At 56.9% G+C, this 27,540-nt stretch overlaps 1 protein-coding gene, 1 non-coding gene and 1 pseudogene across 2 annotated transcripts; 1 reads left to right on the top strand and 2 right to left on the bottom strand.

The window, feature by feature from the left end:
- The first annotated feature begins 186 nt into the window (after positions 1 to 186).
- Positions 187 to 14,820, top strand: LOC142403571 (scavenger receptor cysteine-rich type 1 protein M130-like; annotated as a pseudogene).
- Positions 14,821 to 15,354: 534 nt separating this feature from the next.
- Positions 15,355 to 15,426, bottom strand: TRNAA-CGC (transfer RNA alanine (anticodon CGC)). Its single transcript has one exon. It is a non-coding gene; the product is annotated as a tRNA-Ala (tRNA).
- Positions 15,427 to 22,902: 7,476 nt separating this feature from the next.
- Positions 22,903 to 23,862, bottom strand: LOC142403570 (olfactory receptor 10A7-like). Its single transcript, XM_075489817.1, is given in 1 exon segment — positions 22,903 to 23,862. A coding segment is annotated over 1 exon segment (960 nt).
- Between the last annotated feature and the right edge of the window lie 3,678 nt (positions 23,863 to 27,540).

The raw sequence follows: 27,540 nt of genomic DNA, 5'->3' as shown, positions 1-27,540 counted from the left end.
GTATAAACAGGGGGTATATATGGGGGGGATAAACAGGGGCTATAATTTGGGGGGTATAAATCAGGGTGATAAATGAGGGGGTTATAATTGGGGATGAAAAATGAGGGGCTAAAAAGGGGGGGCAATAAATAGGGGGGCTAAAAATGGGGGGCAATAAATGGGGGGGCTATAAATGGGGGTACAAACATGGGGGTAGAAGAGGGGGACACCCCACCCTACCTGGCTGGGGAGGTCCCCCCACTGCGGGGGGGGCTGACGGAGCTGCCAGGCCCACCACTTGATCTTGTGGCCACAGGCCTTCTTGCTGCTGGGGTTTTTCAGGTGGGGGCAATTAAAGCCCAGGGTGAATTAAGCCCCCCAGCAGTGGGACAGCCTGTGGTCCTCTCTGGTGGGGGTAGTGCAGAAACGAAGTGCTGAGATAGGCCACCAGCACCCCCCCAACATGTCGGGAATGGGGGGAATGGGGAAGATGATCTCTGGTATTTGAGGGACAGCAAGGTCTTGAGGTTTGAGGGACATCAAGGTCTTGGGGTTTGGGGTAGTCATTGATGGTCCCTAAAGGACACCAAGGTCTTGTGGTTTGGGGTTTGAGGGACACCAAGGTCTTGGGGTTCTCTGGTCCTTGAGGGACACCAAGGATTTGGGATTGGGGATGGTCGTCTCTGGTCTTTGATGTGTCTCATGTCATGTCTGAGTAGCTCATAGGCCTGGGGTTGGCCCATGGCATGTGTAGGTGCTTCTTCTAATGTCACTGCTGCCTGAGTAGCTGGTATGGCAGGAGCAGGCCCATAGATTCTGTAGGTGGTTTTGAGGTCATTGGTGCCTGAATGGCCGATAGGCCAGGAGCAGGCCAATATCAGAGGTAGATGCTATGACATCCTCTGTGGCTGAGTAGCAGATAGGCCAGGGGCTGTGCATGAGCTTGTGATGTCACTGCTGCCTGAGTAGCTGGTAGGCCAGAAGCTGGCACATAGCTTCTGTAGGTGCTTCTGATGTCACCAAAACAATATTTTGACAATGACCAAATACAGCTTTTTGGAAGAACCATCATCATCAGAAGTCCATACACTGCACACACATGTGTGACACTGTAACGCATGCACAAAAAGTGCCAGCAGTAGGAGGGTGTGAGGTCACCATCAGGATAACCCATGAGCACACAGCAGTGGCAGTGGTGACATCACCGATGGCACCCCATGGCTGTGGGGCTCGGTGCAGAGCGACCGTGTGCTGTCACAAGGGCTTCACGGAGGACAGGAGCTGCCCGGCCCCATGCCTGCGAGGCCGAAGGAGCAGCCCCTGCAGCCCTGGCTGGAGCAGTCGGGGTGGGGGTGGCTCGGGGACCCCGCAGGGATGTGCCTGGGCACGGCGCCAGGAGGAAACCACAGACTTCCTGCCTGGGCGCTGCGGGGGGAGCGTGGGGAGTGCTGCGAGGCCACGTGGGCTGTGGTTTGTGCACCTGCAGGCTGGAGCTCCCGATGCGCCCGCGGGGAATAACGGCCCCTCGGTGACACGCTGACAGTCAGGGATCTGTCTGAGCCTCTGGGCTGCACGTCTGCTGCCAGGGCAGGGACATGTCCCAGCTCCGGCTCCTGCGAGGGACCTTCCATGGGGCTCTCCAGGGAAGGAAGGGTGAGCCAGCACTCCTGGGACGGGGCTCTGGCCTGGGCTAAGGCCCTTTCCCAGCTGCTGCTCCCAGCACAGCGGGGTCTGTAGCAGGGACAGGGGCTGTTTCCCTCCCTTCCTGACACAGCCTCCGGCGCAGCCCCAGCCCTGTGCTTCCCACGGCACGAGGGTGGCTGGACACTCTCACCTTGGGCTCTTGGCTGTGCCTGGCATAGGAGATGCTCAGTGCTCCTGGTTGAGAAAGCAGGGTTGAGGGGGTGAAAAATCCATTTACCCCCACACAAGCAGCCCTGTCCTGTGACGGCCCCCCACCAAAGTGACGTGACACCTGTAGCAGAGCCGTCTCTCATATATGGTCATGAATGGCGCTGGAGAAGTTCATTGGAGGGCTGGGCTGTGTCGGAGGGGAGATAGCTCCCGATAATGTCGAGAAAGGCCCTGCTGCTTTGATTGGCTCGTCCTGTAGCTGGGCTGGCATCTGCAGAGATATATTGCCCTGCTGTCGTCATTGTCCCCAGGAGTCCCCAGGAGCCGTGGCAGGGAGTGTGGCAGAGCAGGGATGTGCTGGCAGGGCAGGAGGCTCAGGATGGGCACAGAGGGAGTCCTGTCCCCTTGGATGCTGGGGCTGCTCCTCTGGGTACAGCTGTGCAGCGGTAAGTGCCAGTTCCATTGTCCCCCAGCCCAGGCCCAGCGGGTAGCAGCATGGCCATCGGGATGTGTCCGGGAATGGGGTTTCTTTGCAGGTGCTACTGAGGTGAGGGCCAGAAGGTGCTCAAGTCCATGGAGCCTGTGCCTGCCTGTCTGGGTGGGAGAGAGCATGTCCTTTTCCAGGGCTCCGGTGTTTGGGGCAGCCTGTGCCTGGCTGGACGCAGAGACACCCTGTCCTGGGGTAGCCTTTGGGGACCCCCCGTTCCCCAGCACTGTGCCTCTGGAGCCGGTGGTGGCCTAGCTGGGGATGGCAGCAGGCAGAGATCCCCAGGGCACTGCCAACCCCTGGGGTACCCCAGAGGCTTTGTGTGCTGCTCACTGCCCCCTTGTTCCAGGGGAGCCCTGAGCCCATGAGGGCAGTTTGTGCCCCGCAGAGAGAAGGGGACGGGGGCATCTGCGTCGAGAGACATCCTTCCTGGGGGGCCTGTCCCAGGGCAGGGGCTGGGCTGACACCAGGGGCGAGGAGGGGATGTGGGTGTGGGGATCCCTGGAATGGTCCTGGTGGGAACAGGGAAAGCCCTGGGGGTGGGGGTGGGTTTGGATGGTGGCAGGGCAGGTGGTTTGCATGGGAAGCTGCAGGGCTGTGTACACGGGGCTGTTCAGGGGGTGCTGGGCTGGGGAAGAGCGGGTGCCCTGTGCAGGGCTGGGCACAGTGTGCAGGTGTGCGTGGGCAGGGGGCAGGTGGCCGTTGGGGTGGGAGAAGGTGCCTTGTGCGGTGGGATGGCGAATGACCCAGCAGGGCCAGACCTGCACACCCCCAGCCTTGAACAGCCCATGGGGACAGAAGGGATCCCCGTGCCGCACTGGGGACAGCCTGGAGGGGAGAGGGGTCCCACCCTGGCACCTCTGACATGGCCTGGGCAGGGGGTTCCCCCAGACCTGCAGTGCTGCTGCTTGGAGCTCTTCTGACCGGTGCCATGTTGGTGTTTGCAGGGGCAGCAGAGGTGAGGCTGGTGAATGGCGACAACGACTGTGCTGGGAGAGTGGAGGTGAAACAACAGGGCCAGTGGGGGACCGTGTGTGGTGACTATTGGAGCTTGAATGATGCAGCAGTGGTTTGTAAGCAGCTGGACTGTGGGTCTGCTGTTGGAGCTCCTCAGTACGGAGGCTTTGGGCCAGGATCAGGCCCCATTTGGATGGATAACGTTAGCTGCAATGGCACCGAGTCTGCCCTGTCTGACTGCCCACACAGAGCATGGGGTGAACATAGCTGCAGTCATGCTCGTGATGCTGGAGTGATGTGTTCAGGTAAGGGGACAGCCTGTTCCCCACCTCTGGGGTTGTGACGGGGGAAGACACCTTGCATGTGTCCTCAGGGAGCAACAAGTGGGCACTACAGCACTGCCCAATGTGGTCGGTCACACTGCTGAGCTGGGACTGTCATTGCTGGTGTTCTCAGTGCCTGGGAAAAGCCCAGAGGGAGCCTAGCCCAGGCTGAACTAACCCTGCCGCAGTGTCTCAGCCCCTCTTCAGTCAGTGTCTTGGGCTGCAGATGAATCCTCCATCCCTGCCCTGGGGTGTCCACTGATCCCCACTGGTCTCCACCCAGTCTGCCAGTTCCCAGACAACAACGCTCAGGGTCCCTGTGCTGGAGAAACCAGGGGGACTTGCTTGGCACTGCACACCTTGGAGGAAGGGCATGAGATGGCTGGTCCCCTGGGTCATTGCCCTTCACAGGCATGAGTACCTCAAGTGAATCAAAAGGGCTTTTCAGAGAGCATGAGTGCTGGGCCCTGGGAGAGGAGCAGGGTGGCACACAGCCCTTTCACTGCCTGTCCCCAGGGCTCGGCTGTGTGGTCCAGCCAGCTCCTGCAAGGCTTGGGACCTTGGCCGCTGCTTGACTCTGGCTTCTCCCTTCTGCATCACTGCATGCACAGGCTGGTACTGGGACGTCCCTGGGGCTGTGACATCCCTACGGGGACACAGGCCCATGCAGGCAGTGCTGACCTGCTGCCCAGCCTCTCCTGCCTGCCCATGGTTCCCCACACTGCCCCATGAAACAGAGGCTTTGGCAGCACTTTCTGACTCTCGTCTGTGCCTGCTGTTATCCTTTGAGCCAGCATGAGCCCAGGGGGACATGCAGGTCTCCTGTCCCTCTGCCTGGACATTGGCTTGGGACCTGTGCACCTCTGGACAGAGCCCTGTGTGCCTGGCTGAGGACACCCCCTCCGAGCAGGCATCGGAGAGGGCTGGACAGGCACCAGCCATGGTAACAGCTGCAGCATTTCTGCTCTCTGTGACATCTCCCACTAACAGCAACCTCCCAACACCCCAGAACAGCCCTGGGAGCAGGGTGCATTTCTGGCTGCATGAAGGTGATGGTCCTGCCTGGTCGCAAGCTCTGCAGGGGCTGAGCAGGCTGCAGCAGTCATTATCATCTGGGCCAGTTCTCCTGGACCCAAACTGCGCACACCACTGCAGTGCTGGTGGGAACACACCGGGCAGCACAGGGCTCCTTGTGCAGCAGCAGATTGTCTGAGCAGTGCCTGGTGCTGCAACAGACACATCCCCTTGAGTGCTGTGATGGTGTAGAGAAGGGGTGCAGGGGGGCCGGGTGTGTTTGTGTCACCAAGAGTCCTTCAAGAGCTTCCTCTGGGATGTTCAGTGGGTGGTTTGGTCATGGCTTGCTTGGAGGTGATGCAGGATGTGGTCATGTATCTGTCAGAGGATTCTGGGAACTCCAGTTACTTTGTTTGTTCCAGGGTTTGTCCGGCTGGTAGAAGGGACGAGCCGATGCTCAGGACTTGTGGAGATCCATGATGGGGACCAGTGGAAAACTGTCTGTGACTCACACTTTGGTCCCAAAGCTGCTGACGTGGTCTGCAGGGAGCTGCAGTGTGGGGTGGCCCTGCCTGTCGCTGGGGCAGCTCACTTTGGAGATGGGGTGGGTCCAATGTGGGATGGAGAGCTGCAGTGTGTGGGGAATGAATCCCTCCTCATCTCCTGCCCCAGGGGGTCCCACAAGGACCAGCCCTGCACCCACATGAACAGCGCTGCTGTCACCTGCACACGTAAGGACTCAGGGTGGGTGTTGAACACTGGGTGAGCTCCAGCCTGAGGGGGGGCAGGTTGTGCCTGTGGAGACAAGGGAACTGGGGTACCTGTTCCCACAGGCTGGCAGAGAGGTGACCTTCCTGGGGCATCCTAGAGAAGGGCAGGGCTGGGCTGATGCCCGAGGACAAGGAGGGGGCATGGGTTGGGAGGGCTCACTGGAATCATCCTCTTTCACCACAGGGGACACAGAAAGTCGTGAGGGTGGAGGATGAGCTGGGAGATGCCCAGGGCAGGCTGTGGTCCAGGGGAGCTCAGGACCTGGGCAGAAGCAGCAGTGTGTGCTTGGGGGAGCCGTGGTGGGGGCAGGTCTCTTCTCAGGGTGCTGGCTGGGGAGGAGTGGGTGCCCTGGGTGTGTATGAGCTGGGGGTCAGTTTGCAGGGGGCCATTGGGGTGGAAGGAAGTGCCAAAGTCTGTGGGGCCCCAAATGACCCAGCAGGGTTAGAACTGGGCATCCCCAGCCTTGTACAGCCCGTGGGGATAGAAGGGAGCCCTGCACTGCCCTGGGGACAGCCTGGAGGGCAGTGGGCTCCCACCCTGGCACCTCAGACTCCACCCAAGCAGGGGTTCCCCCAAACGCACAGTGCTGGAGCTCGGCACTGTCCTGACTGGTCCTGTGTCAGTGTTTGAAGGGGCTGTGGACGTGAGGCTGGTGGACGGCGACAACCACTGTGCTGGGAGAGTGGAGGTGAAACAACAGGGCCAGTGGGGGACTGTGTGTGGTGACTACTGGGACATGCAGGATGCTGCAGTGGTTTGTAAGCAGCTGGACTGTGGGTCTGCTATTGGTGCTCCTCAGCATGGAGGCTTTGGGCCAGGATCTGGCCCCATTTGGCTTGATAATGTTGGCTGTAATGGCACCGAGTCTGCCCTGTCTGACTGCCCACACAGAGGATGGGGTGAACATAACTGTGGTCATGCTGAGGACGCTGGAGTGATGTGTTCAGGTAAGGGGACAGCCTGGTTTTCAACTTTGGGTCTGGGACAGGGCAAGGGACCTGGTTGTGGCCTCAGGGAGCAACAGGCTAACGCCAGAGCAGGGCCCAGTGTGGCTGGTTGAACTGCCGAGCTGGGACTGTCATTGCTGGTGTCCTCGGTCCCTGGGGAAAGCACAGTGAGAACCTGCCCCTGGGTGCCCCTACACTGCCTGGCCCCCGAGGTGGCTCAGATGAATCCCTCTGCCCTGCCCTGATGTGTCTGTTGGTTCCCATCTTTCTCCTCCCTTTCACCCAGGACCATTCTGGCAGCAGTCAGGGCCAGGTCCCCCATGCCAGAGGCACCAAGAGTGACTCATGCAGCCACCCACAGCCTCGGGGAAGGGCATGAGATGGATGAGGAATTTTGGGTTGTGCCCCTGGCAGGCAAGGGTCCCTTGGCATAAGCAAAGGTACTGCTTGGAGAGGAGGAGTGCTGGGCTTGGGCAGAGGAACAGGCTGGCACGTGGCACCTCATTCCTTCCCCAGGGTCACCCCACAAGAGCGTGTCCAGGGGGACAAAAGCCCGTCCAGGAGTGCTGCCTCGCTGCCCAGCCTCTCATGTCTGTCCCAGCCTCTGGCTGCCTTGCGCTTTTGGGTTTTCCAGCACTTTACTGGCTCTCCTCTGTACCTGCCCTTGCACTGAGACCCCGTGTAAACCCAGGGTTGCTCTTCTGTCCACTCACCGCCCTCTGCCCAGCTGTTGGCCATGGACATGCGTGCCCAGCAGTGCACTCTGGTCATGCCTGAGGACCTCTTTCCCGGCAGGTGCCAGAGCGGGAGGCTGGCATAGACACTGACCACAGGTACAGCCTAACTGTACCTTTGCCCTGTGACATGTCTCATCTACCAGCAGCACCCCAACGGCCCAAGACCCCCCTGGAACAGGGTGCATTTCGGGTGGCACCAAGGAGTTCCTCACGCTGGGCCCTGAGCTTGGTGGGGCAGAGCAGCCTGCAGCAGCCAACAGCACCTGGGACCATTTCCCTGGACTGCAAGTTCTCTGGGTGCTGCAGTTCCCAGGGACCAGCGTTGGGTAGCCCAAGGTCTCTGGGGTAGCAGCAGTTTGTCTGAGAGATTCCTGTGGCTGTGAGTTTGGGATAGAAGCAAGCCCACAAGGGCTGTGCTGGTGTCTGAGGAGCAGCGGGGGGGGAACAATGTTTTTGTGCCATCAGTACCCCCTGAGAGCAGCTGGTATGGTCATGGGGCTTTTTGCCTTTGACCACTGTGGAGATCAGATGGGACATGATCAGGGGACTGCCAGAGGGTTGACAGAACTCTCAGGGGTCTGTGTTTGCTCCAGAATCTGTCTGGCTGGTCAGAGGGAATAGCCCTACTAAGGATGTACAGTGTTCCATGACGGGGACGCTTGGAAAACTGTCTGCCACTCACACTTTGATCCCAAATTTGCCAACATGGTCTGCAGGCTCTGCTGTGGGTCTGCAATAGACACATACCCTTGAGTGCTGTGATGGTGTAGAGAAGGGGTGCAGGGGGGCCTGGATGTCTTTGTGTCACCAACACTCCCCCAACAGCTTGCTCTGGGATGTGCAAGGGGCCATTTGGCCATGGCTTGCTTGGAGGTGACGTGGGAACGTGGGCATTTAACTGCCAGAGAGCTCTCAGTGGTTTTGTTTTTCCCAGGCTTTGTCCGGCTGGTAGAAGGGAAGAGCCACTGCTCAGGACGTGTGGAGATCCATGATGGGGACCAGTGGAAAACTGTCTGTGACTCCCACTTTGGTCCCAAAGCTGCTGACGTGGTCTGCAGGGAGCTGCAGTGTGGGGTGGCCCTGCCTGTCGCTGGGGCAGCTCGCTTTGGAGAAGGGGTGGGTCCCATGTGGGATGGAGAGCTGCAGTGTGTGGGGAATGAATCCCTCCTGAACTCCTGCCCCAGGGGGTCCCGCAGGGACCAGCCCTGCACCCACATGAACAGCGCTGCTGTCACCTGCACACGTAAGGACCCAGGGTGGGGTGTTGAACACCGGGGATGTGGTGGGGGTCGGGGAAGAGAGCAAGGACCGTGATGGGCGGGGCTTGAGGACAGGAGGGCTGATGGGTTGTCTGCAGCATGAAAATAGTGCAGAGGGAGAAGAAAGGCATGCTGTGCCTCTGGCCTCTCCGCCAGCTTCTGAGGGTACAAGAGCACCAGTCCACCCTCAGTCCTCCTCCTCTCTCCCCAGAGTACACAGGCTTCAGGCTGGTGAACGGAAGCACGGCGTGTGCGGGGAGGGTGGAGGTCCAGGTGCTGGGGACCTGGGGGACCCTCTGTGCCTCCCGCTGGGATCTCTCGGATGCCCATGTTCTCTGTCGTCAACTCAACTGCGGGTTTGCCGAGTCCCTTCCTGGAGGAGGGCATTTTGGGAGAGGACTCGGACCAGTCTGGAGAGACTCGTTCCACTGTGACGGGACTGAAGTCCACCTGGGACAGTGCCCAGTGATTACCCTGGGGGCCTCACCATGCTCCCTTGGGAACAATGCTGCTGTCATTTGCTCAGGTGAGTGCTGGGAAAATGCTGCATTGAATCCCTTTGCCCCTTGTGTGTGACATGGCCACCCAAAGCAGGGGGCCCATGGCAGTACCAGGCTGAATTTCTCCCTGGAGAAAGCCTTGCATCCACAGAAGCCTTCTGGAGGGCTTTGCCTGCTCAGGCTGACCGCTCTGCTGTGGGAGAGCTGAGGACTGGATGGAGGCAGGCACCTGCCCTCAGGGCAGCGTCTTGGGCCCCTGCGCCACTGCCAGGCCTGGGCTCCTGTGTTTTTCTCCTGTGGGATGAGCCCAGGACAGGGCTGCGGGGCTCTGCTCCATCCCTCTGGCTGCAGACAACCGCATGCCATCCCCACGGAGAGCCCTGCAGAGCCTCATCCCACCACCCAGGCAGGAGCTGCCTGGGTGCCCCCAGCAGCAGCAGAGCTGGGTCTGAGCTGGAGAGCAGGCACGGGCTTTGCCCTCTCCTCTTGTCAGCACAAGGCTCAGACTTGTCCTGTTTGGTTGGAAAATTCCCCCTTGCCCTCCTCCCTGAAGGGTGCCATGCTCCCCAGTGCTGCCGATGGCTGTGGCATCTCTGCTCTCCCCAGGCTCAGCCGGCTTTTCATCCCTGCGGCTGGTGGGTGGAGGGAGCCGGTGCGACGGGCGAGTGGAGATCTTGCAGCGCGGGACGTGGGGCAGAGTCCTGGATGACCAGTGGGACGTGCAGGAGGCCAACGTGGTGTGCCGGCAGCTGCAGTGCGGACAGGCAGAGGCAGCCTACAACCCCCCAAAGCCTGAGCGAGGGACGGGCCCCGTAGGGCTGCGAGGGGTCCGGTGCACAGGGAATGAGACCAAGCTGACCCTCTGCAACACCTCCCTGCCCGAGAGTGCACTGGCGGAAGGGGTTGCAGAGGACGTGGGAGTCATTTGCTGGGGTGAGCGGCAATGCATGGGCCCCCCAGATGATGGGTGGGCAACCAGCCCCTGGCAGCCACTGGGGTTTCTCCCCACTGCAGGGAGCCGGCGGGTCCGTCTGGTGAACGGGTCTGGGCGCTGCGCCGGGAGAGTGGAGATCTACTACCAGGGCAGCTGGGGGACCATCTGCGATGACGACTGGGACGTGGCTGATGCTGCTGTCGTTTGCCACCAGCTGGGCTGTGGAGGGGCGGTGGAGGCGGCCAGCTCTGCTCGGTTTGGGGAAGGCTCTGGGCAGATCTGGCTGGATGGCGTGACCTGCTCTGGGGACGAAGCTGCTCTCTGGGACTGCCCTGCCAGGCCCTGGGGGCAGCACGACTGCGGGCACAAAGAGGATGCGGGAGTCATCTGCTCAGGTCTGTGCTGGCAGCTGTGGTGGGAGACTGCTGCCGGGGATGCCAGGACGTGGGGAGGGCCAGGCATGGCCAAGGCTGTCCCTGGCTGCCACTGAGCCCCGGCATGAGCCTGTGGACACCCATGCACGGGTACCCTCAGTCCCTCTGGGGGTCCCTGGGGAGCTCAGCCATCCCCGAGTGTTAGCGGGAAGGGCAGGGGTGTCTGTGCATCAGGGACTTCTCTCTGCCCCCGGGTGCAAGGGGCACGTGCTGGCCCTGCCCCTGCCTGGCTGAGGGCCTGGGGAGTGCAGAGGTGTCCTGGCTCCCACAGCCCCACACCAGCCTCTTCCCCCTTCCTGCCTTTCCTCCCAGAGTTCCTGGCCCTCAGGCTGCAGAACAGCAATGGCTGCTCTGGGCGCCTGCAGGTTTTCTACAACGGGACGTGGGGGACCATTTGCTCCAACTTCGTGACTCTCAGCACGGTGTCGCTGGCATGCAAGGAGCTGGGCTGTGGGGACGGAGGATCCCTGGAAAGACGCCTGCCCTATGGCAAGGTGTCTGGCCCTGCGTGGCTGGATAATGTGCAGTGTGGGGAGAAAACCAGCTCCTTCTGGCAGTGTCCCTCCACTCCCTGGGATCCACAGTCATGTGAAGACCTGCGAGACGAGATCCACATCACCTGCGATGGTAACTCTGAGCCACTCGGGCACAGTGTCACCCCACCTCCTGCTCCCCTCTATGCACAGCCAAATGCAGAGAAAGAGCTTGGAGGGGATTTTCTTTTCCATGTCAGACCCTTCTGCTGCTGGTGGCACAAACGTGACCAAAGCCACACAAGTCCAGCAGCAGTTGTCACCCAGGTTGCCAGCAGCACCTGGGGGAGGCAGATGCATCTCCAGGGGAGGTCTCAGAAGGGATCAGCCAGGCTTCAGAAGAGCCTCCCCTCCACAGACACAGTACTGCTGCTCTGTGAACTAGGGAACTTTAGGGGCTGAGCAATCAGGGTCCCCCCAGTCCTGCGCGTGTCCCCTGAATGACCGGGCTTCAGTTGCTGCCATGACCAAGATGGTACAGGGAGGCACAAGCAGAGCTCAGCCTTTCTCTCTTCTGCACCATGCCATGCAGCAGCTCCTTCACTTCAGTGTTTCTTTCTTCAGGGGAACGCCCAGAAATGTCCCTGGAGCCATTGGCCCCATGCCCCAACTCCACGAGCTGCACAGGTATTGAGCTGCTCCTCTGTGTACCCTTCTTGTCTGGCAGGGCTCTGCCTGCTGTCTCAGTGCCATGGGAGGTCTTTGCCTTCTCCAGACAGGGAGAAGATTCGTGCCGTGGGAGGCGAGGGTGGGTGCTCGGGCAGAGTGGAGGTGTGGCACCGTGGCTCGTGGGGGACGGTGTGCGACGACTCCTGGGACATGCGGGATGCCGAGGTGGCGTGCAGGCAGCTGGGCTGTGGTCCTGCGGTGTCTGCCCTGAATGAGGCTGCATTTGGGATGGGGCAAGGCCCCATCTGGCTGGAGCAGGTGGAGTGCCGGGGGACAGAGCCATCCCTGCAGGACTGCTGGGCCCGGCCCGGGGATGGCGGTGCTTGCCGGCATAAGGAAGACGCTGCCGTGCGCTGCTCAGGTGAGCGGCAGGGCTGGGACCCCTTGCTGGAGCATTGGCAGGGAGCTGGGGAAGGTGTTTTGCCCCCTTGGTCCTGGCATGGCCCCTGACCTCCCAAGAGCAAGAGCGTTCCTGCAGAGTGCAGGAGCCTGGTGCCAGGCAGGGAGCAGCCTCGGTGGAACTGGGTGTCCTCTGGGCACTACCCATGGGGCTCTCCAGCCCCAGGGCTATTCCCTGGGCTGCCTATCCCAGTTGGGCTGCCTGCCACCCAGAGCAGAGGCCCTGGGCCCTATCCAGGCCTCGCTTTCTAGCACTACTGCAGGGGCAATTTGGCTGGGATGTGTGACGGACATCTACAGACACACAAGCGGTCTGTTGGGAAGGAGGCTCCCCGATACCTGCACACCCACCCTCTCAGCCAGCTCTCCTTTTCCTCCTCTGCAGCTCCACCCAGGACAGCAGCATCCCCAACCCGAGCAGGTAACTGGTCCTCTTGCCTGAGGCTGGGTATCCCTGGGGCCAGGCTGTGACCCACAGCTGGATGGAAGGGGCTCCTTGCTGAGCTGTGAAACTCCCAGGAGGAGGCACTGGGGTGGTGGTGGTGGTGGAGTTGGGGAGGGTTGGAATGTATTCAGCAGGGTGGAAGCTTGCCCATCAGTCCCCCCTGGGACCCTCTACCCCCTGCTGCCTTGTGTGATGGGAGTCAGGGCTGGTGCTGCCCCCTCCTCTCCCACGCCTGGTGCTGCCCCTTCCATGTTCTTGCCCATACAGGTCCCACTTGGGGCCGTTTGACCAACAGTGGGAGAATCTCTGTGCCCGTCATTATCTGCATCATCCTGGGGGCCCTCCTCTGCCTGCTCCTGGCCCTCCTGGCTGGGCAAGTGCTAAGGGCCAGGGCAGGACGCAGAGGTGGGTCCTTCCACAGCAGTCCCAGGGGGAGATGCCTCCTGCAAGGGCTGTGGGGTGTCAGTGAGGGGCACAGGCAGAGCTGGAGGGGATGAGACTGTGTGCTGCCACATGTTCCATGCACCGCCCCATTGACTGCCTGGCCATGGGGCACCAGCAGCAAGGGTTAGAGAGAGCCCAGAGGCATAGGGGGCTAGCACTGGGGCAAGGAGAGAAATGGCAGACTGGGGACGGCCAAGGCTGGCAGTGCTCTGGGTAGTGCTGGAAGGGGCTCTGGGGCAACAGAGATGACAGGAGGCGTGTGGGGCAGTAGGGTCCATCTCCGTGGTGTGAGACCCTCAGCCTGTCCCTCTGCCCAGCCCTGCCCACCCCATGGCAGGGCACGGGCCCTGCTGTACAGCCATGGGGCAGATAGGGAGCAGCTCCAGGTGGAGAGGAAACATGGGAGCTGCTGCAGGGTCAGACAAGGGGTGCATGTCCCAGGGGCCAGAGGACCATGAGCGCTGTCTCTGAAAGGATGATGCGAGGGTGATGCTGCCCCAGATGATCTCCACAGCAACGTTGCCCTCACTGGGGGTGTTGCAGCCATGCCTGGACAGTGCAGTGGGTCTGTGCTGTCAGACCAGTCCTGGGCTGGCCCAAGCAACAGGTCTGGGGAGCACAGTGGGATCCCATCACCCCTCTGCCTCTCCCTGGGCCAGCCCTGCCTCTGTCCCCAGGCTCCAGGAGAGCTCAGGAGCTCTTTCCCGAGGCCGTGTACGAGGAGATCGGTTACAGCCCAGTGTGGGAGAAGCAGGCGAAGTTTGGTCGCTCAGGTGGGTGTGGGTCCTCCCTGGATGCACATCAGCAGGACCCTTTCCCCTGTGCCCAACCCAGAGGTGATCCCTTGAAGCCCCCACACTGTGGTCCCTGCAGCGCTGGGGCCGTGTTGTCTGTGGGGGAGCATCCAGGGTGTGGGTCCAGGAGACGAGCTTTCTCCCCACCATCTTTGCCCGTCCCAGCTGCACAGCCCCCCTCTTCCTGCCCCTGCACCCCATGTGACACCTGAGGAGTGAGGGAAAGGGCTGTCCTAGGGCAGCTCTGGGAGCACCTTTGAGACAGTGTTTGTCCTGGGGGAGCTGGTTAAATTCCCCACCCTCCTCCTCATGCAGCCCCAGCTCTTTGGGTCCCCCTTCCCCAGCAGCGCTGACCATGAGACAGGTCAGTGGGGCTCACTCCATACCACCTGCTGTGCATCTCTCCAGGCTCCTATGCAGAGGAGTCCCTGAGCCAGCTGCAGCCCTACCCTGGGGACACCGAGGAGGAGGATGGTCTGAGATCAGCACCAGGTAATGGAGACAGGAAGGTGTTGGTCTCCCTGTAGACATGTGATGGACAGAGGTGTCACGGAGTGTCACCATCAGAGATGGGGAGGACATGGGGGTCTCCTGTGGTGCTGCCAACACCAGAGTCTCAACCCTGTGTTTCCATGTGCATCGTCCTGTCCTCTGCTCTGCAGGACATATCTTCTCACTGTCAGCACCTCCCCTCTCCTTTCAGTTGTTCTTGTTGTGCCTGGAGGCGACCCAGCAGATGGCTATGATGATGTCAAGGAGGTTCCTGACTTTGGGGAGGGTGCTGCTCCTAAGCAGGGAGCTTGGGAAATGCCCAGGGTGCCAGAGGAGGGAGCAGGCTCCAGGGATGCACTCGGAGGTGAGAGGGAAAGATAGCGCTGCTGGTTCCTGGGGTGCCATCCCTGGTGCCACCCCTGTCGCTATGGTCCTGACACCCAAACCTCCTGGGGAGAGGGAACCTGCTGCGGGAGTTTTCCTTGGAGGGACTGTGGGTGGGAGAAGGAGCCAAATGTGGTGAGGAGCAGGGAGGAAGGTGATGTACAGACCCCATGGGCCAACTGCACTGTCCTGCCTTGCTGCTTGCAGGGGGCAGCCTGCGCTCCCAGAGAAGTGCTGGGGTCCCTGGAGCTGAAGGAGACACCTTGTCCCTGTCCCTGGGTAGCATGGGCTATGATGATGCTGAAGAGGTGTCTGTGGCACATCCCCATGAGGACACAAAGGCTGTGACACCGCAGCTTGGTGCACAACAGTCCCTGAGCCCCAGGCCAGGAGAGCCCATCCCTGCTGTGCAGCTGGGTGCAGCCAGGAGGGAGGAGAGCTCTGTGCAGCTGGGAGAGCTGTGAGCACCAGGGAAACATCTCCCTTTACCACGGGCAGCAGAAACCGCCTGCAGTTTCCTCTATTTTTATTCCCGCTTTTACACTGTGCGTCCATATTGGTTCTTATTAAAAGTCTCTGAGGGCTTTGACCCAGAGCTGGGCCTGCCCAGGTGTTGGGTCACCTCCCTGAGGCTGATGAGGGGGAGCAGAGAACGATGACACAGTGGTAGGCAAGGGGCACATCTCAGGGACAGCAGGCTTGGGGTCAGGCTGTGGGGCTGCGAGAGCCCATGGTCCCTGGGGAATAATCCTGCTGCTCACCCCAAAACACCCCAGCCATCCCCAGGCGGGATCATGGCCCACGGATTATCTCCCGCAATGGTGAGGATGCAGCTCTGCTCCCCACTGCCCCAGCACAGGGTGCAGAGCCACTTTCTGGGACACACGGGCTGAGATTCCCTCTCCTCATGCTCTGCCAGGACCCCAGTCTCCATGGGCTTTTCCATGGGCTCCAGCCTGCACCTGCCTGAGGCTGGGGAGTCAGGGCAAAAGCAGCCCTGGAGATGCTGGGGATTGAACCCAGGACCGCCCACATGCGAAGCAGGCGCTCTGCCACTGAGCTACATCCCCTTGACACCTGCCAGCAGGAGAGACACTCTCCTCCCGTGTTGTGTCCTTGATGAGCACTGTCCTGTTGTCCCCTGTGTGCCCAGGGACCCTCAACGCCTCTGCAGGGCAATGGGGCAGAAGGAGGCTCTTGCTGCAGGTGCTGCTCCCACGCTCTGGCCCACTGCGGGATGGGTCGATGGAGAGGAGAAAACCCCTTCCCCTGAGCCTCCTCTGCCACCCAGGGCAACACCCCTCTGTGCCACATCTGTCCCCAACTCCACAGCAGGAGCAGTGCAACAGGGTGAGGGAAATGCCCTGCCTGGGGTGAAGTGCCCGCAGGCTCCGGTGGCATCCCAGGACATGCTGTGGAGGGGACGTGGTGGCAGAAATCTTATACCCGCTCCTCCAGGCTCCAGGCCTCCCCCTGCAGCCCTCTGTTCCCCAGCATCCCTGGAGGTGACTTGAAGAGCAGGCTTCCATCTCCATGGGGCTGGGCATGTGGGTTGGGCTCAGGGACCTTCCCATTCCTTCAGCACTGATGACTGTCCTGGCAGCAAAGCAGTGCCCTGGGACAGCCCTGGCTGGGGTCTCTGTGGCAGGGTGGGTGAGTGTGTTCAGCTGGTAACTCAAAGGCTGATGCTTTGACCACATGCAGGGATGGTGTCCTCATGGTGGCACAGCTTTGACAATTGTGTTGCCCAATTCCATACCATAGATTTTTTCTCTGCTGAGCCCCTGCCTGGCAGAGAGGGTTTGGGGGAATCAAAAGCAGACCACAGTGCCTGTGAATTTCTGGAGTGGTTGAGTGGAGTTAAGGGGATGGACTGCTCACATCTTCTGCTTTGAACACATGACCCCAAAACCCATCCTCAGCAATGACTCTCCCGTTCTTGCTCAACAAAGGCCTAGAAGGACTCTTCTGGAGCAGTGATTATCCTGCAGGCACTACCTCTGCGGCCAAGCATGTTCAAGCTCGTGCTCAAAGCTGACAAGACAGTAACTGTGCTTGGAAACACAGTCTCTCCCTCTCACCACCTCTCACATGCGCTCAGTCACAACAAAAGCCGAACTTTTCTGCACGTGCATCCCTAAGGAGCCAGCTACTACGCAGCAGAACTGCACAGGGTTAGAACATGCACGTTGCTGTGCGACTGTAGTCCAGTATGTGCCATTCCTTGCCCTGACTGGGGAGAGGCTGAGGCTGGAGACAGAGGGAGATGTGCTGGGTCACAGCTGTCACTGTGTTCCTGAGGGGCGAGCAGGGCTCTGTAGCAGCAAGAGGTTGCAAGAGGGGAGCCCAGCAGCTTGTTGGAGCTCATGAGCAGGTCTTTCTTCCTCTGTGCAGGGACTGATGGCTGTGAGGGGCTGCAGCTGGTCTAGCCAGTGCAGTCTGGTGGGTGAGTCTATTTGGGCACGGCTTTGCCAGCTGTCCTTGGCACATCAGAGGTCTTGCTGTGACAGACCTCTGGAGGGAGGGTGCTGCCATTCAGGCCTCAGCTCAGGGAGTGCCTCTCCTTGGGACTGGGGGGACAGTGGCCTCCCCCATGGGCAGTATGCTCTGGTCTGCAAGCTGTGGTCCAGGTGCACGATGTGTGTGAGGATGGGAGCAGTCTGTGCACCATCAAGAATGACAAGGAGGAGAGAGACAAGGTCTTTGCAGAGACCCCACAAAGGAAAGGTGCCAATTGCTGTGGAGCATGGAAGGAGGGACAGATGGAGAGCACCCCAAAGAAGCACTGAATGGAGAGTCCTGTTGAGGGGAAGGCTGGGGACTTTTGTAGCAAGAGGAAGGCTCCTTCTAACCTGCAGATCTGCAGCTACAGTGCAGGGGCAGTGCTCTGGCAAGAGGAGAAGGAGCAAGGAGGACAGGGTAGGCTGGAAGAAGCAGGCAGGCTCTGCAAAAAACTGAGCAAGGATACCACTGTATCAGCCCAGGGTTGAACCAAGGACCTTTAGATGTTCAGTCTAATGCTCTGCCAGCTGCGGTACTTCAGCCCTGCCCCAGCAGCCCTTGTCCCAATTCCATCCCTGCCAGGCCACAGGCTGACACACATGAGGAGCATTCCTTGGGGAGGGTCTCAGGGAAGAGCTGTTCCTGGCCCTGGGCAGAGGGACCTGTCCTCTCCCTGCCTCCATGGCCAGGTGGGCTCCAGATTTGGGTGGAGGCCAGCTTACACTAGGCATGCCAAAATGTGTGTGGGACTTCAGTCCAAACGTGACAGTGGCAAAGCAGGTGGGCCGGCCAGGCACTTGTAACTGCAACGGCTGAGGGTGGAAGAAGTGTGGGGCTGTTGGAAGACCTTATCTCCTTCCCCATGGAAGGCCTCCTCCCCACCCTTTTTTCCCCAGCTCAGCTTCACTCTTTTATTCCCAACTCTTCTACCTCCTCCCCTCTGAGCAGCGCTAGGCCATGGGGAATGGGGGTTGTGGTCAGTCCAGAACACTTCCTGCCTGCTGCTCCTTCCTTCTAACACTTTTCCCATGGGGTCCCTACTACAGGCTGCAGTCCTTCAAGATGAACCTGCTCCACTGGGGGCTCCCCACAGGCCACAGTTCTTTCAGGAATTACCCAACTTCTCCAGCATTGTGTCCTCCACGGACTGCAGGGCTTACATTCTCCACCATGGTCTTCTCCATAGGCTGCAGGAAAATACCTGCTGTGCTGTGGTATTCTCCATGGGCTGCAGGGGAATATCTGCTCTGGTGCCTGGACCACCGAGGGGGTGGTTCTCCTCCTTCTTCCCCGACCGTGGTGTTTGCAGGGCTGTTTCTCACACTTTTTTTTCCCCCTAACTCCTATCCCAGTCTGGCAATTTTTCCCCTTCTTAAACACATTTTCACACCAGTTCCACCAGCTTTGTTGCTGGGCTCAGTTTTGGCCAGCGGTGGGTCTATTTTGGAGCTGTCTGGACCCAGCCCTGTCTGGCATGGAGGCAGCCCTTGGTCTTCTCTCACAGAGGTCACACGTGTAGTCTCCGCGCTACCAAAACCTGGACATGGACACCAGTGCACTGTGTAAAACTTTGCCTTGCTAAATGACGACCCCTGGTCCTCCCTCATCAAGAGATCCAGCCTAGTTGCTGGGGAGGAAGAGAGAGCAAGAGAGAAGGCCTTGATGCTGTGAAAGCACTCTTCCGCAAATAGCTACAACACTGGTGTATTATAAACACTGCGTTGGTCACAAATCCCAAACATGGCACCATACGGGCTGCTATGCAGAAAATTAACTCCGTCCCAGCCAAAACCAGCACAATGTACCTGGAAATATTTCCCACGATTAGCTGCTCTATCACCTTCCCAGGGCTCGAGGAGAGGCTGACTGGCCTCTAGTTCCCCAGGTCCTCTTCTTGCCCTTCTTGAAAATAGCAGTGACATTTGATTTCTTCCAGTCTTCGGGCACATCCCCATCTCAATGCTCGGTAAAAGATTCTTGGGAGTGTCCTCGCAATGCCATCTGCCAGCTCCCTCAGCACTCATGGGTGCATCCCATCAGGGCCCGTGGACTTCTGTATGTCCAGTTTGCGTAAGAATTCCCTGACCTGATCCTCTTCCAGCAGGGCTATGTCTGCCTGGCTCCAGACTTGCCCCCCTCATCTCTGGCACCTGGTATTCCTGAAGGCTGGTCTTGCTAGTAAAAGAGGAGGTGAAGAAGGCATTCAGTACCTCAGCCTCTTCCAAAAGAAGAAAGAGGCAAGAGGAGGCAGCAGAAGAAGGAGGAGGCAAGAGGAGGACAAGGATGCAACAGAAGCAACAGGATTAAAAAGAGGAGGAGGCAAGAGGAGGAACCAGGAGGAGGAGGAGGCAACAGGAGGCCACAAGCAAAGGAGGAGGAGGAGGACTCAACAGGAAGAGGAGGCAATGGGACACAAATGGAGAATGAGGCAATAAGAGGCAAGAGCAGGCAAAAGGAGGCAAGAGGAGGGAAATGGAGATGGACATAGCAGGACGTAAAGGACACAAGAGGAGGAAAGAGGAGGAGGAGGAAGACGCAACAGGAGGCCAATGGAGTTAAGAGGAGGAGGTGGAAGCAAAAGGAGGCAAGAGGCGGGCACTTGAGACAAGAGGACAAGGAGGAAAAAGAGAAGGTCCCCAGATGCAACAGGAGGAGGAAAAGGAAACAGAAGGCAACAGGAGGAAGAGGAGGTGGCAAGAGGACAAAAGAGGAGGGAAAAGCAGGAGGAGAAGGAGATGGAGAGAAGAGGAGAGGACAAGAGGAGGAGGAGGAGGAAGAGGCAAGAGGAGGCACCAGGAGCAGGAGAGAAGGAGGCAACAAATGGCAAAGGCAGAGGCAAGAGGAGGAAGAGGAGGCAACAGAAGGCAAAAGGAGTGGGAGGAGGCAATAGGAAGAGGAGAAGGAAGGGAAGGAGGAGGCAACAGGTGGTAACAGGAGGACACAGCAGGAGGAGGCAACAAAATGAGGAGGCAAGTAGAGGCAACAGAAGGAAGCAAGAAGAGGAGGAAAAGAAGGAGGAAGGAACAGTAGGCAAAAGGAGGAGGAAGACAAAGAAGGTACTAGGCAGAGGAGGAAGAAGAGGAGGAGGAGGAGAATTAGGAAAGGTCAAAGCAAGTGGCAAGAGGAGACAACAGGATGAGGAGGAGTATGTGGAGGAGAAGGAGGTGGAGGAGAGGAGGAGGCAACAATGAGGAACAAGAGGTAAGAGCAAGAGGAGGAAAAGGAGTCTGCTGGAGGCAACAGGATGCACCATCAGGAGAAAGAGAGGGAGGTAAAAGGAGGCAGAGCAGGGAAGAGGAGGAGGAAGAAGGGGAGGAAAGAGGAGGCAAGAGGAAATGGATGATGAGGAGGAAAAGGCAAGAAGAGCAGGAGAAGGAGGAGGCAGTAGGGGCAACAGGATGGTGGGGCAACAGGAGGCCACAAGAGGAGGAAGAGAAGGAGGAGGAGGCAAGAAGAGGCAAGAGGAGGCAACAGTAAGAGAAGGAAGCGTAAGAGGAGGAAGGGGAAAAGGAAGAGGAGGAGAAGAGAAGGAGGAGGAGGAGGAGGTGGAGGAGGAAGAAAAGGAGGAGGAAGAGGAGGAGAGGAGGAGGAGGCAACAGGAGGCATGAGGAGCCAAAAGGAAGAAGAGGCCTAGGATGCAACATTGGGACAAGAAAAGGCAATAGGAACAGGATGCGGAAAAGAAGGCAAGAGGAGGCAAGGGAAGGCAACAGAAGGAGGAAGAGGAGGCACAGGGGGTTGAGGAGGAGGAGGAGCAGGAGGAAGCAACAGGAGGTACCAGAAGGAGGAGACAATATGAGGCAAGAGGAGGAGGAGGAGGCAACAGGAGGCAAAAGGAGGACAAGGAAACAAGAGGCGACTCCTGTTGCCTCCTCCTCCCCCTGCGGCCTCCTTTTGCCTCTTGGTGCATTCTCCTCCTCCTCCTGCTCCTTTTTTTGCCTCCTGTTGCCTCCTGAGCTCCCTTTTTTCCCCTCTTGCCTCCTCTTCCTTTTTCCTCCTACTGTTGCATCCTGTTGCTTCCTCCTCTTCTTGCCTCCTCTTTCCTCTTATTGTCTCCTGGTGCCTCCTCCTACACCTCCTCCAGATTTCTGCTCTTGCCTCCTCTTGCCTCCTACCTCACCTCCTCCTCCTCCACGTGCCATCGCACTAACGGTGGTCCATTGGCCACCTTTGGTTCAAAAAGAAACTACTCCTCTCTAGTTCAAAAAGAAACTACTCCTTGGGCTCAAATGGAAAATCCAATGCTGAGCTGTCAGGACCACATTGGCTGCAGTTAGATGTAGGTTACCTGACACCCCTGTGACTTCAGAGGAACTCTAGTTGGCAGAGTTCCTCACAGCCCTCACTGGGGGCAAGGTGTCAGGGAGAGGGGAGCACGTTTCCGTTTCCCACATCCCAGGACAGTGCCCAAACCATCCTCCCCTTGGCCTCTGGCATCTCATTTCTTGAGATGCACATTGGCTGGGGCTTCTGGCAGTAAACCTTCAACAATCCTTCAGGTGCTTGGGTGATTTCCCTAAGACGATCAGTATCTAAAAAAGAAGAAAAAGCAACACAAAGCAACCTACAAACAACCCGCCAACATGACTCTGCCTAAATCTCAATAGCTGCAACATAGCAGTTTGCATCTGTGATAGCCACTCTGGGCAATGCCAGTTCAATCAGTAGTTGCAATGTAAGCCATCATACCCCATCCTCAAGGACAACTCTAAAGCAGTTCAGATGAAGGGTGGTCTTTGAAAAGTCACTGGTTGCATCCCCAGCTGGCATGGACACTGCTGATTCCCCACTCCACAGTGGCAGAGCTTGGATGCCTTCTCGGGACACACTTTTTGCCAGGAAGCCACAGCCGTGGGGGTATCTCACCTGGTTCTTACTGGCACTTCACTCAGCATCCATTTTGGTGCACATCTTTCTTTTCTGTGTCTACTCTGTCCACACATCAGAATCACAGAAAGACAAACACTTCATAAAAGTTTGTCATAAAGCCCTTCTTACAGGAAGGAAGTCTCCCCATCAGATCTGGAGGGAGCCAGGAAGATTGCCATCAGCACTAGGAAGATCCACGAAGCTCCAGGCCTTTTCTGAAGTGCAGCAAATTCTTGCAAACACGATTTGAGCCTGGAAGTGGGAAGGAGTTGATGTGTGTGGGTGGAAGTGGAATAAGTGTGTTGTGGGAGTATGTCAGGGCCCTTGCGCAAATCAAGCATGATGGAAACATTTCCATCTTGTGCACATGCATCCGCCGAGGAAATGGGGAAAGCCCGCTGCTGGGGCTGGATGGGCTCAGTCATGTCCCATGAGCTCACCTTGCTCTATTTTGCAAGAAAGAAGAAAATAGGAGGACTCAGTTTGCAATATCTAAGTCAGCCAGTGGGAAACAAATAAGTAATGACATTGTTGGAGGGGGGGTCAGATTATGAGAAGGAAAGAATGGGGAAGTAATGATTTCTATGTCTAAAAAATGGGGAAAATGAGACCCAGCTTGTGTATGTTTCTTCTGCGGAAAGATCTACTTTTTTTCCTGAGGGGCTGACCCTATCAGACTAGCTTTCACAGTTTTCCTCTGTTAGAAAGGGTAGAGAACACGAGGGATGGGATTCACCTACGCGCATTTAGACATGCCCAGTGGAAGGGCTTGAGTCAGCTGCCCACTTCTCACTGCCAATCTGGAAATGCCCTAAGGAATCCCAGACATGCAACAATCCCACCCCTCAAGCTTGGCTGGGTAAAGGAAGAGAAATCAGCATGTCTAGAGTAAGTTTTCTCCCACTCCTGGGCAGGTGTGGCATTTCAACAGCTCCCGCTTGCAGCATCCCAGTTGTGTCTACTTGAAAGAAAGAAGAAAGGCAGGGAATGTTTTTACACTCTTCAACACCGGACCTATCCTTCTTTAAGACACAAATGCTCTTCTCCCACTTCTCATTCCCCAAACACTCCCAAGATTCTGCACTTGTAAAGATATGCCTGGCACACAAAATATGCACTTACGAGTTGTCCACACTTGACACAACCACAACCTGATTATTCCTGGTGGATCACAACTAGTATGAGCTCTCGATGCAGGCCACAGTTTTTCTCAGTGCATTTCCAAGAGCCCCCTTGACTTCCCTGGTCCGCAGGCTGTAGAGGAGTGGATTGACCATGAGCATGAGGATGGTGTAGAAAAAGGAGAGCACTTCCTTGAGCTGCCTCAGTGAGGCTGTTCTGGGAATCATCTAGACAACGATGAGGGTACCATAGAAAAGAGTCACCACGATAAGGTGAGAGGAGCAGGTGGAGAAGGCCTTCTGCCTCCCCGTGGTGGCTGGGATCCTCAGGATCGCAGCTATGATGCAGATATAGGATGCCAATGTGAATACAAATGGGAAGACTACATCCAGAAAGCAGATGATGAAAGTAACCAGTCTCAGCACGGTGCTGTCACTGCAAGCAAGCTCTAGCAATGGGGCAAAATCACAGAAGAAATGATCACTTGCATTGGGACCACAGCACTGTGACTTGAAAAATAGCCTGGTGACTATGGTAGACATCAGTAATCCTGCTAGCCAAGAGCCAGCCACCAGCTGGAGACAGAGTTTCCGGTTCATGAGGCTTGCGTAGAGCAGGGGTTGACATATGGCCAAGTACCGATCAGAGGATGTGGTGGCCAGCAGGTAACACTCGGTACCTGCAAAACTGCCAAAGAAAAAGAGTTGTGTCATGCAGCCTTGAGCAGAAAGGGCTCTGTCCCTGCTTAGGAAGCTGGCCAGCAGCCTGGGCAGGATTCTGGAGGTACAGCACATTTCCACACTGGAGAAATTCCCCAGGAAGACCAACATGGGAGTGTGAAGGTGCTGATCTGCCACCAGCAGCACAACAATGAGGATGTTAACAAACATGGTCCCCATGTAGATGATGAGAGAGAGGAGAAAGAGAGGCATCTGAAGCTTGGGGACATTACGCAGTGCCAGCAGGAGGAACTCCACTGGTGATGTCCGGTTGTCCCATTCCTCTTTCTCCATGAAGCACTGTAGGACTTTCTTTTCCCCTCTTGGCAGGAAGGGAACCTGAGGAAGGGCATGCGCTTCTGTGTTTGTTGCAAAAAGGAACTGGGAAGCAGCGACTGCCAGAGACAACATGGAGGTTTTCCCTCATCTGCCTGAATTCACACTTGGTTTAGGGGCTCCATTCCTCGTGAAAGGGCAGGAACAGGGTCTCTGAGAGGGCCAAACTACTCTTCTTAGAAGAACCTCCTCTGATTAGAGCGATGATTTGCCGCAATGAGGTGCCTATTTCTGTGGAATGAAAGAGAAGGTTCATTTGCTCACATTAGATGATGACGCTTGAAGTTCTTCCCAGTAGTACCCAGCACAGGCCTTAGCCAAGTCCTGCTTTCCAGCAGCAGAAAGATGGGCCAGACAGGAAAGCCCCATCATGCAAAAAAGCCTTTAGGGGAACGCATCGTGCCATAGACTCTTTCTTCACACTGAGGAAGAATGGACACGAAACAGGATTAGCGGTCTCAACTCCCTGAAGCATTTGCTTTCTGATGAGCCCATTCTGTCCCTGGCAGTGCATCTCTTTCCACAGAGCAAGAGTGGCCAGCAGTTACTAGCTTGGTAGTTGAAGGCACTGCAAAGGGTCTGTTAGACAGGAGACTTATAAGCAGATGTGAACTTGGGAGGGAAGGACAGGGAAAACCGAATTCCAGAGAAGAGGTAACTGAGTTGTTTAAGCCAAATGAGGAAAGGCGATGTTGCATGAGGAGGAGGCGAAAAGGACAGGGGTGATGACCACTGGCTGAACACCTTTTCCTGCTCTCCTTCAATTTCTGAATGCATTTGGGCTGCTTCCCTGAAGCAGCACAGCACCTGGACCTCAGTATTCCCATCTCAGGTCTCAGGGCTCCATATTCTGCACTGCAATAAAGACAGAGTTGTGTCCCGAGGGCAAGTGGGGGCTGAGGCAGGGCAGGATCATAATTAAGCACAGGGTTCCACTAAATGCCTGATACATGCCTGCTTGCCTGCCCAGGGAACATCTGTGGCTGAAAGAGAGAGCACTTTGCCCACACCTCCTCTTTGGGTTTTCATAACACTCGGCTCAGACAAAACACTGTCCCGATGATTCCCCGTGTCAAACTTGATACCTTTTACAGCGACATGGAGATGGCCAAGGCAGGCACCTCGGCAGCCCAGAGAGTTCCTGGGATGGAGGAGCCCTTTTACTGAGTGATCCACCCAACCTACACCGGGATGCCTTATTCCTGAAGGTGCTTCCTTGGGCAGGGTGCCTCAGATTCACTGCTCTCTGGACATCACATGCCACGTTGATGGCTGAGAGACAACTGTGAGATAGCTGAGGGATTGAGATTGATCCCTATGATACAAGCAAGATGGAGAAAGAGACAGAGAGAGATTCGGAGAGCTAAGAAAATAAGGGACATGTATTGGCACACTGGCCCCATACACTCTGCCCCAACCTCTTCACGTCCACTGAGGTGTGTGAGTGCCCACCAGCTTATGCCCCACAGCTCTGACTGTAGTGACAACCACGCTGCCGGTATCTCTGTTCAGCAGTGTCAAGGACACAGGGAGGGTCTCTAGAGGAAAGAGTGAGCTGGAATGAGAAGACATGCAGGACAGGACTGTACCAGGCCACATGGTCTCACTTCATAGTTGCCACTGTGCAAAGAGCCACTGGCACGTTAAGCCCACCCGCCTCAGCAAATCCAGCACCTACCTGTAATCCCCAGCATGATGTGATAACCTTTCCTTTGAGTCTTCAGCAGCACCTGAATGTCTCCAGCTCTGCAGTGCCTGCTGGGTTTATAGAAGAGTCTCCTGAAGGTTCCTGCTGCAGCTCAGAGTTCTCTTTGTGTCGCAGAAAGTGAGCACTGCGCAACTGAAGCCCTGTGGGGATGGAAGCCCTCAGCTGCCCTCCCCTGGACCTCTGTGCTCTTAGGAAGAGGGGAAAGGAGGCAGGGGAAGGAGCTATGAGCTCTTCACACTCCTGGAGCAGAACTGCAATGAGATATGTGCCACAGCTGCTCCTTCCAGACTCCAGGAATGGCCAGTGGGGAGAAAGGAGGCATTTCCTCCAAGCTGAGGAGACTGGCAATGTGGGACAGGATGAATCACCCTCAGGGGTGCCAGGCTCTGCCCGTTGAGGAGAGAGGAAATCCAAACCCCTCCCAGGGGCAAAGGTGCCTAACTTGCTGGCGGCTAAAGGGAGCTCAGGTACTGATCTACTACAGTCCTACCGCTGTAGGTGACTGAGCTTGAGCTTTTGCTCAAATACAGCCAGTGGTTTAATCTCAGCAAGTTTCCCACATGAACCCAGTGCAGAGGTTCCCCTACGCCGGACTAGAGGCAAAGAACAAGCCAGGCACTTGGGATCTAAGACTAGCCTGAGCCCCAAGCTACAATGTCAAGGCAAACATGGAGCGCTGCCCTATACTGAACTTCCCATTTTACTCCTTGTGGAAGTGCTACCCATTCTGCCCTGGGACAGAGCCTGAGGGGACAACACAGTCTGTGGAGAAGCTTTCTTTCACTGCTTCAAACCCGCCATCTCCTCCCCTCCCTCTCCTCCCCTTGCATTTTGAATCCTCCTACTCTGGGAGTCATCTGCTCTGCTCCTTTCTATGTCTGAAAACAAATGTAAAGATGAAGGGAAACACACCAGTCTTTCTTGCATATCTTTTTCTTGTGCTGCCTTCTGTTAGATGTGGATTCTGATTTAAAAAATAATAGCTTAATAAATCAGTGGTTTGAGACTTGAATAGTGACTGTCATCTACTTCACTGCAGGTGCCTGTGAGAACTGGTTTTCCCGAGGCTCCCTCTGTAGTCAAGGGAGACAAGACAAAACGCTAGAGGCTGGTTCCTCCCAACCTATGTCTGGCATGCCAAAGAAAGGTTGCAAACCTCTTCCAGACACTCTTCTCTTGCTCTCCATTTAGGTCAGGACATTGGATAGTAATAGCAATGAGCAACTGTTTGGAAACAAGTGCATTTCAGTGCAGATGGATGTCAGATGAGAGAGTCTGTGTGCCAGATTGTGTGGGATCATGATGAATTTCGGTCATTATTTAGCGTACTAAAGAAGACGAGTTATACTTGGTCCCTATTCCACCCCCTCCCCTTTCCTGAAGAAGCAGAGAGCAAGAAGCTGTGGAAGAAAGCAGGGCATTGCAAAAGAGATCCTGTATATTACTTCTTTTGAAATGAACAGATTCTCAGGGATTCCTCGTCCAAAAAGGCAAGTACTGAAAAGCAGAAAGAATAGCTTTCAACATACTGATTGATTTGATTTGATTTGATTTGATTTGATTTGATTTGATTTGATGGTTTAGCATTTGTGCAATAGAAGAGATGAGTTTGGCACTTAGGTGTGACAGATGTTTGCAAGAGGTCTGAGTGAATTTGGAATTTCCCAGGAATGGGGTGAAATAGCTAACAGCCTCTTTACAATCTTCTCTTCTGGAGAAAGAATCCTCTGTGAGTGTTTGAAAAAGGTAGAAAGAAGACAACAAATTCCCTGAGGACTCTAACTGAAATGTCAAACGGAACAATCAGGGTGTGAGAACTGCTTGAAGGACTATGTTTGTGTTAGATAGGAAGACTGCAAGAAAGGGAAGAAGCAGAGAAGGAAGAACTTTTCATGCAGACTGTAAAATCATCACACTTGTTTTTTGCC

The sequence above is a fragment of the Mycteria americana genome, unplaced genomic scaffold, assembly GCF_035582795.1.
Source record: "Mycteria americana isolate JAX WOST 10 ecotype Jacksonville Zoo and Gardens unplaced genomic scaffold, USCA_MyAme_1.0 Scaffold_39, whole genome shotgun sequence".
NCBI lineage: Eukaryota > Metazoa > Chordata > Aves > Ciconiiformes > Ciconiidae > Mycteria > Mycteria americana.
Note: the sequence above shows the minus strand (reverse complement) of the source record. Positions and strands in the feature narration are given on the sequence as shown.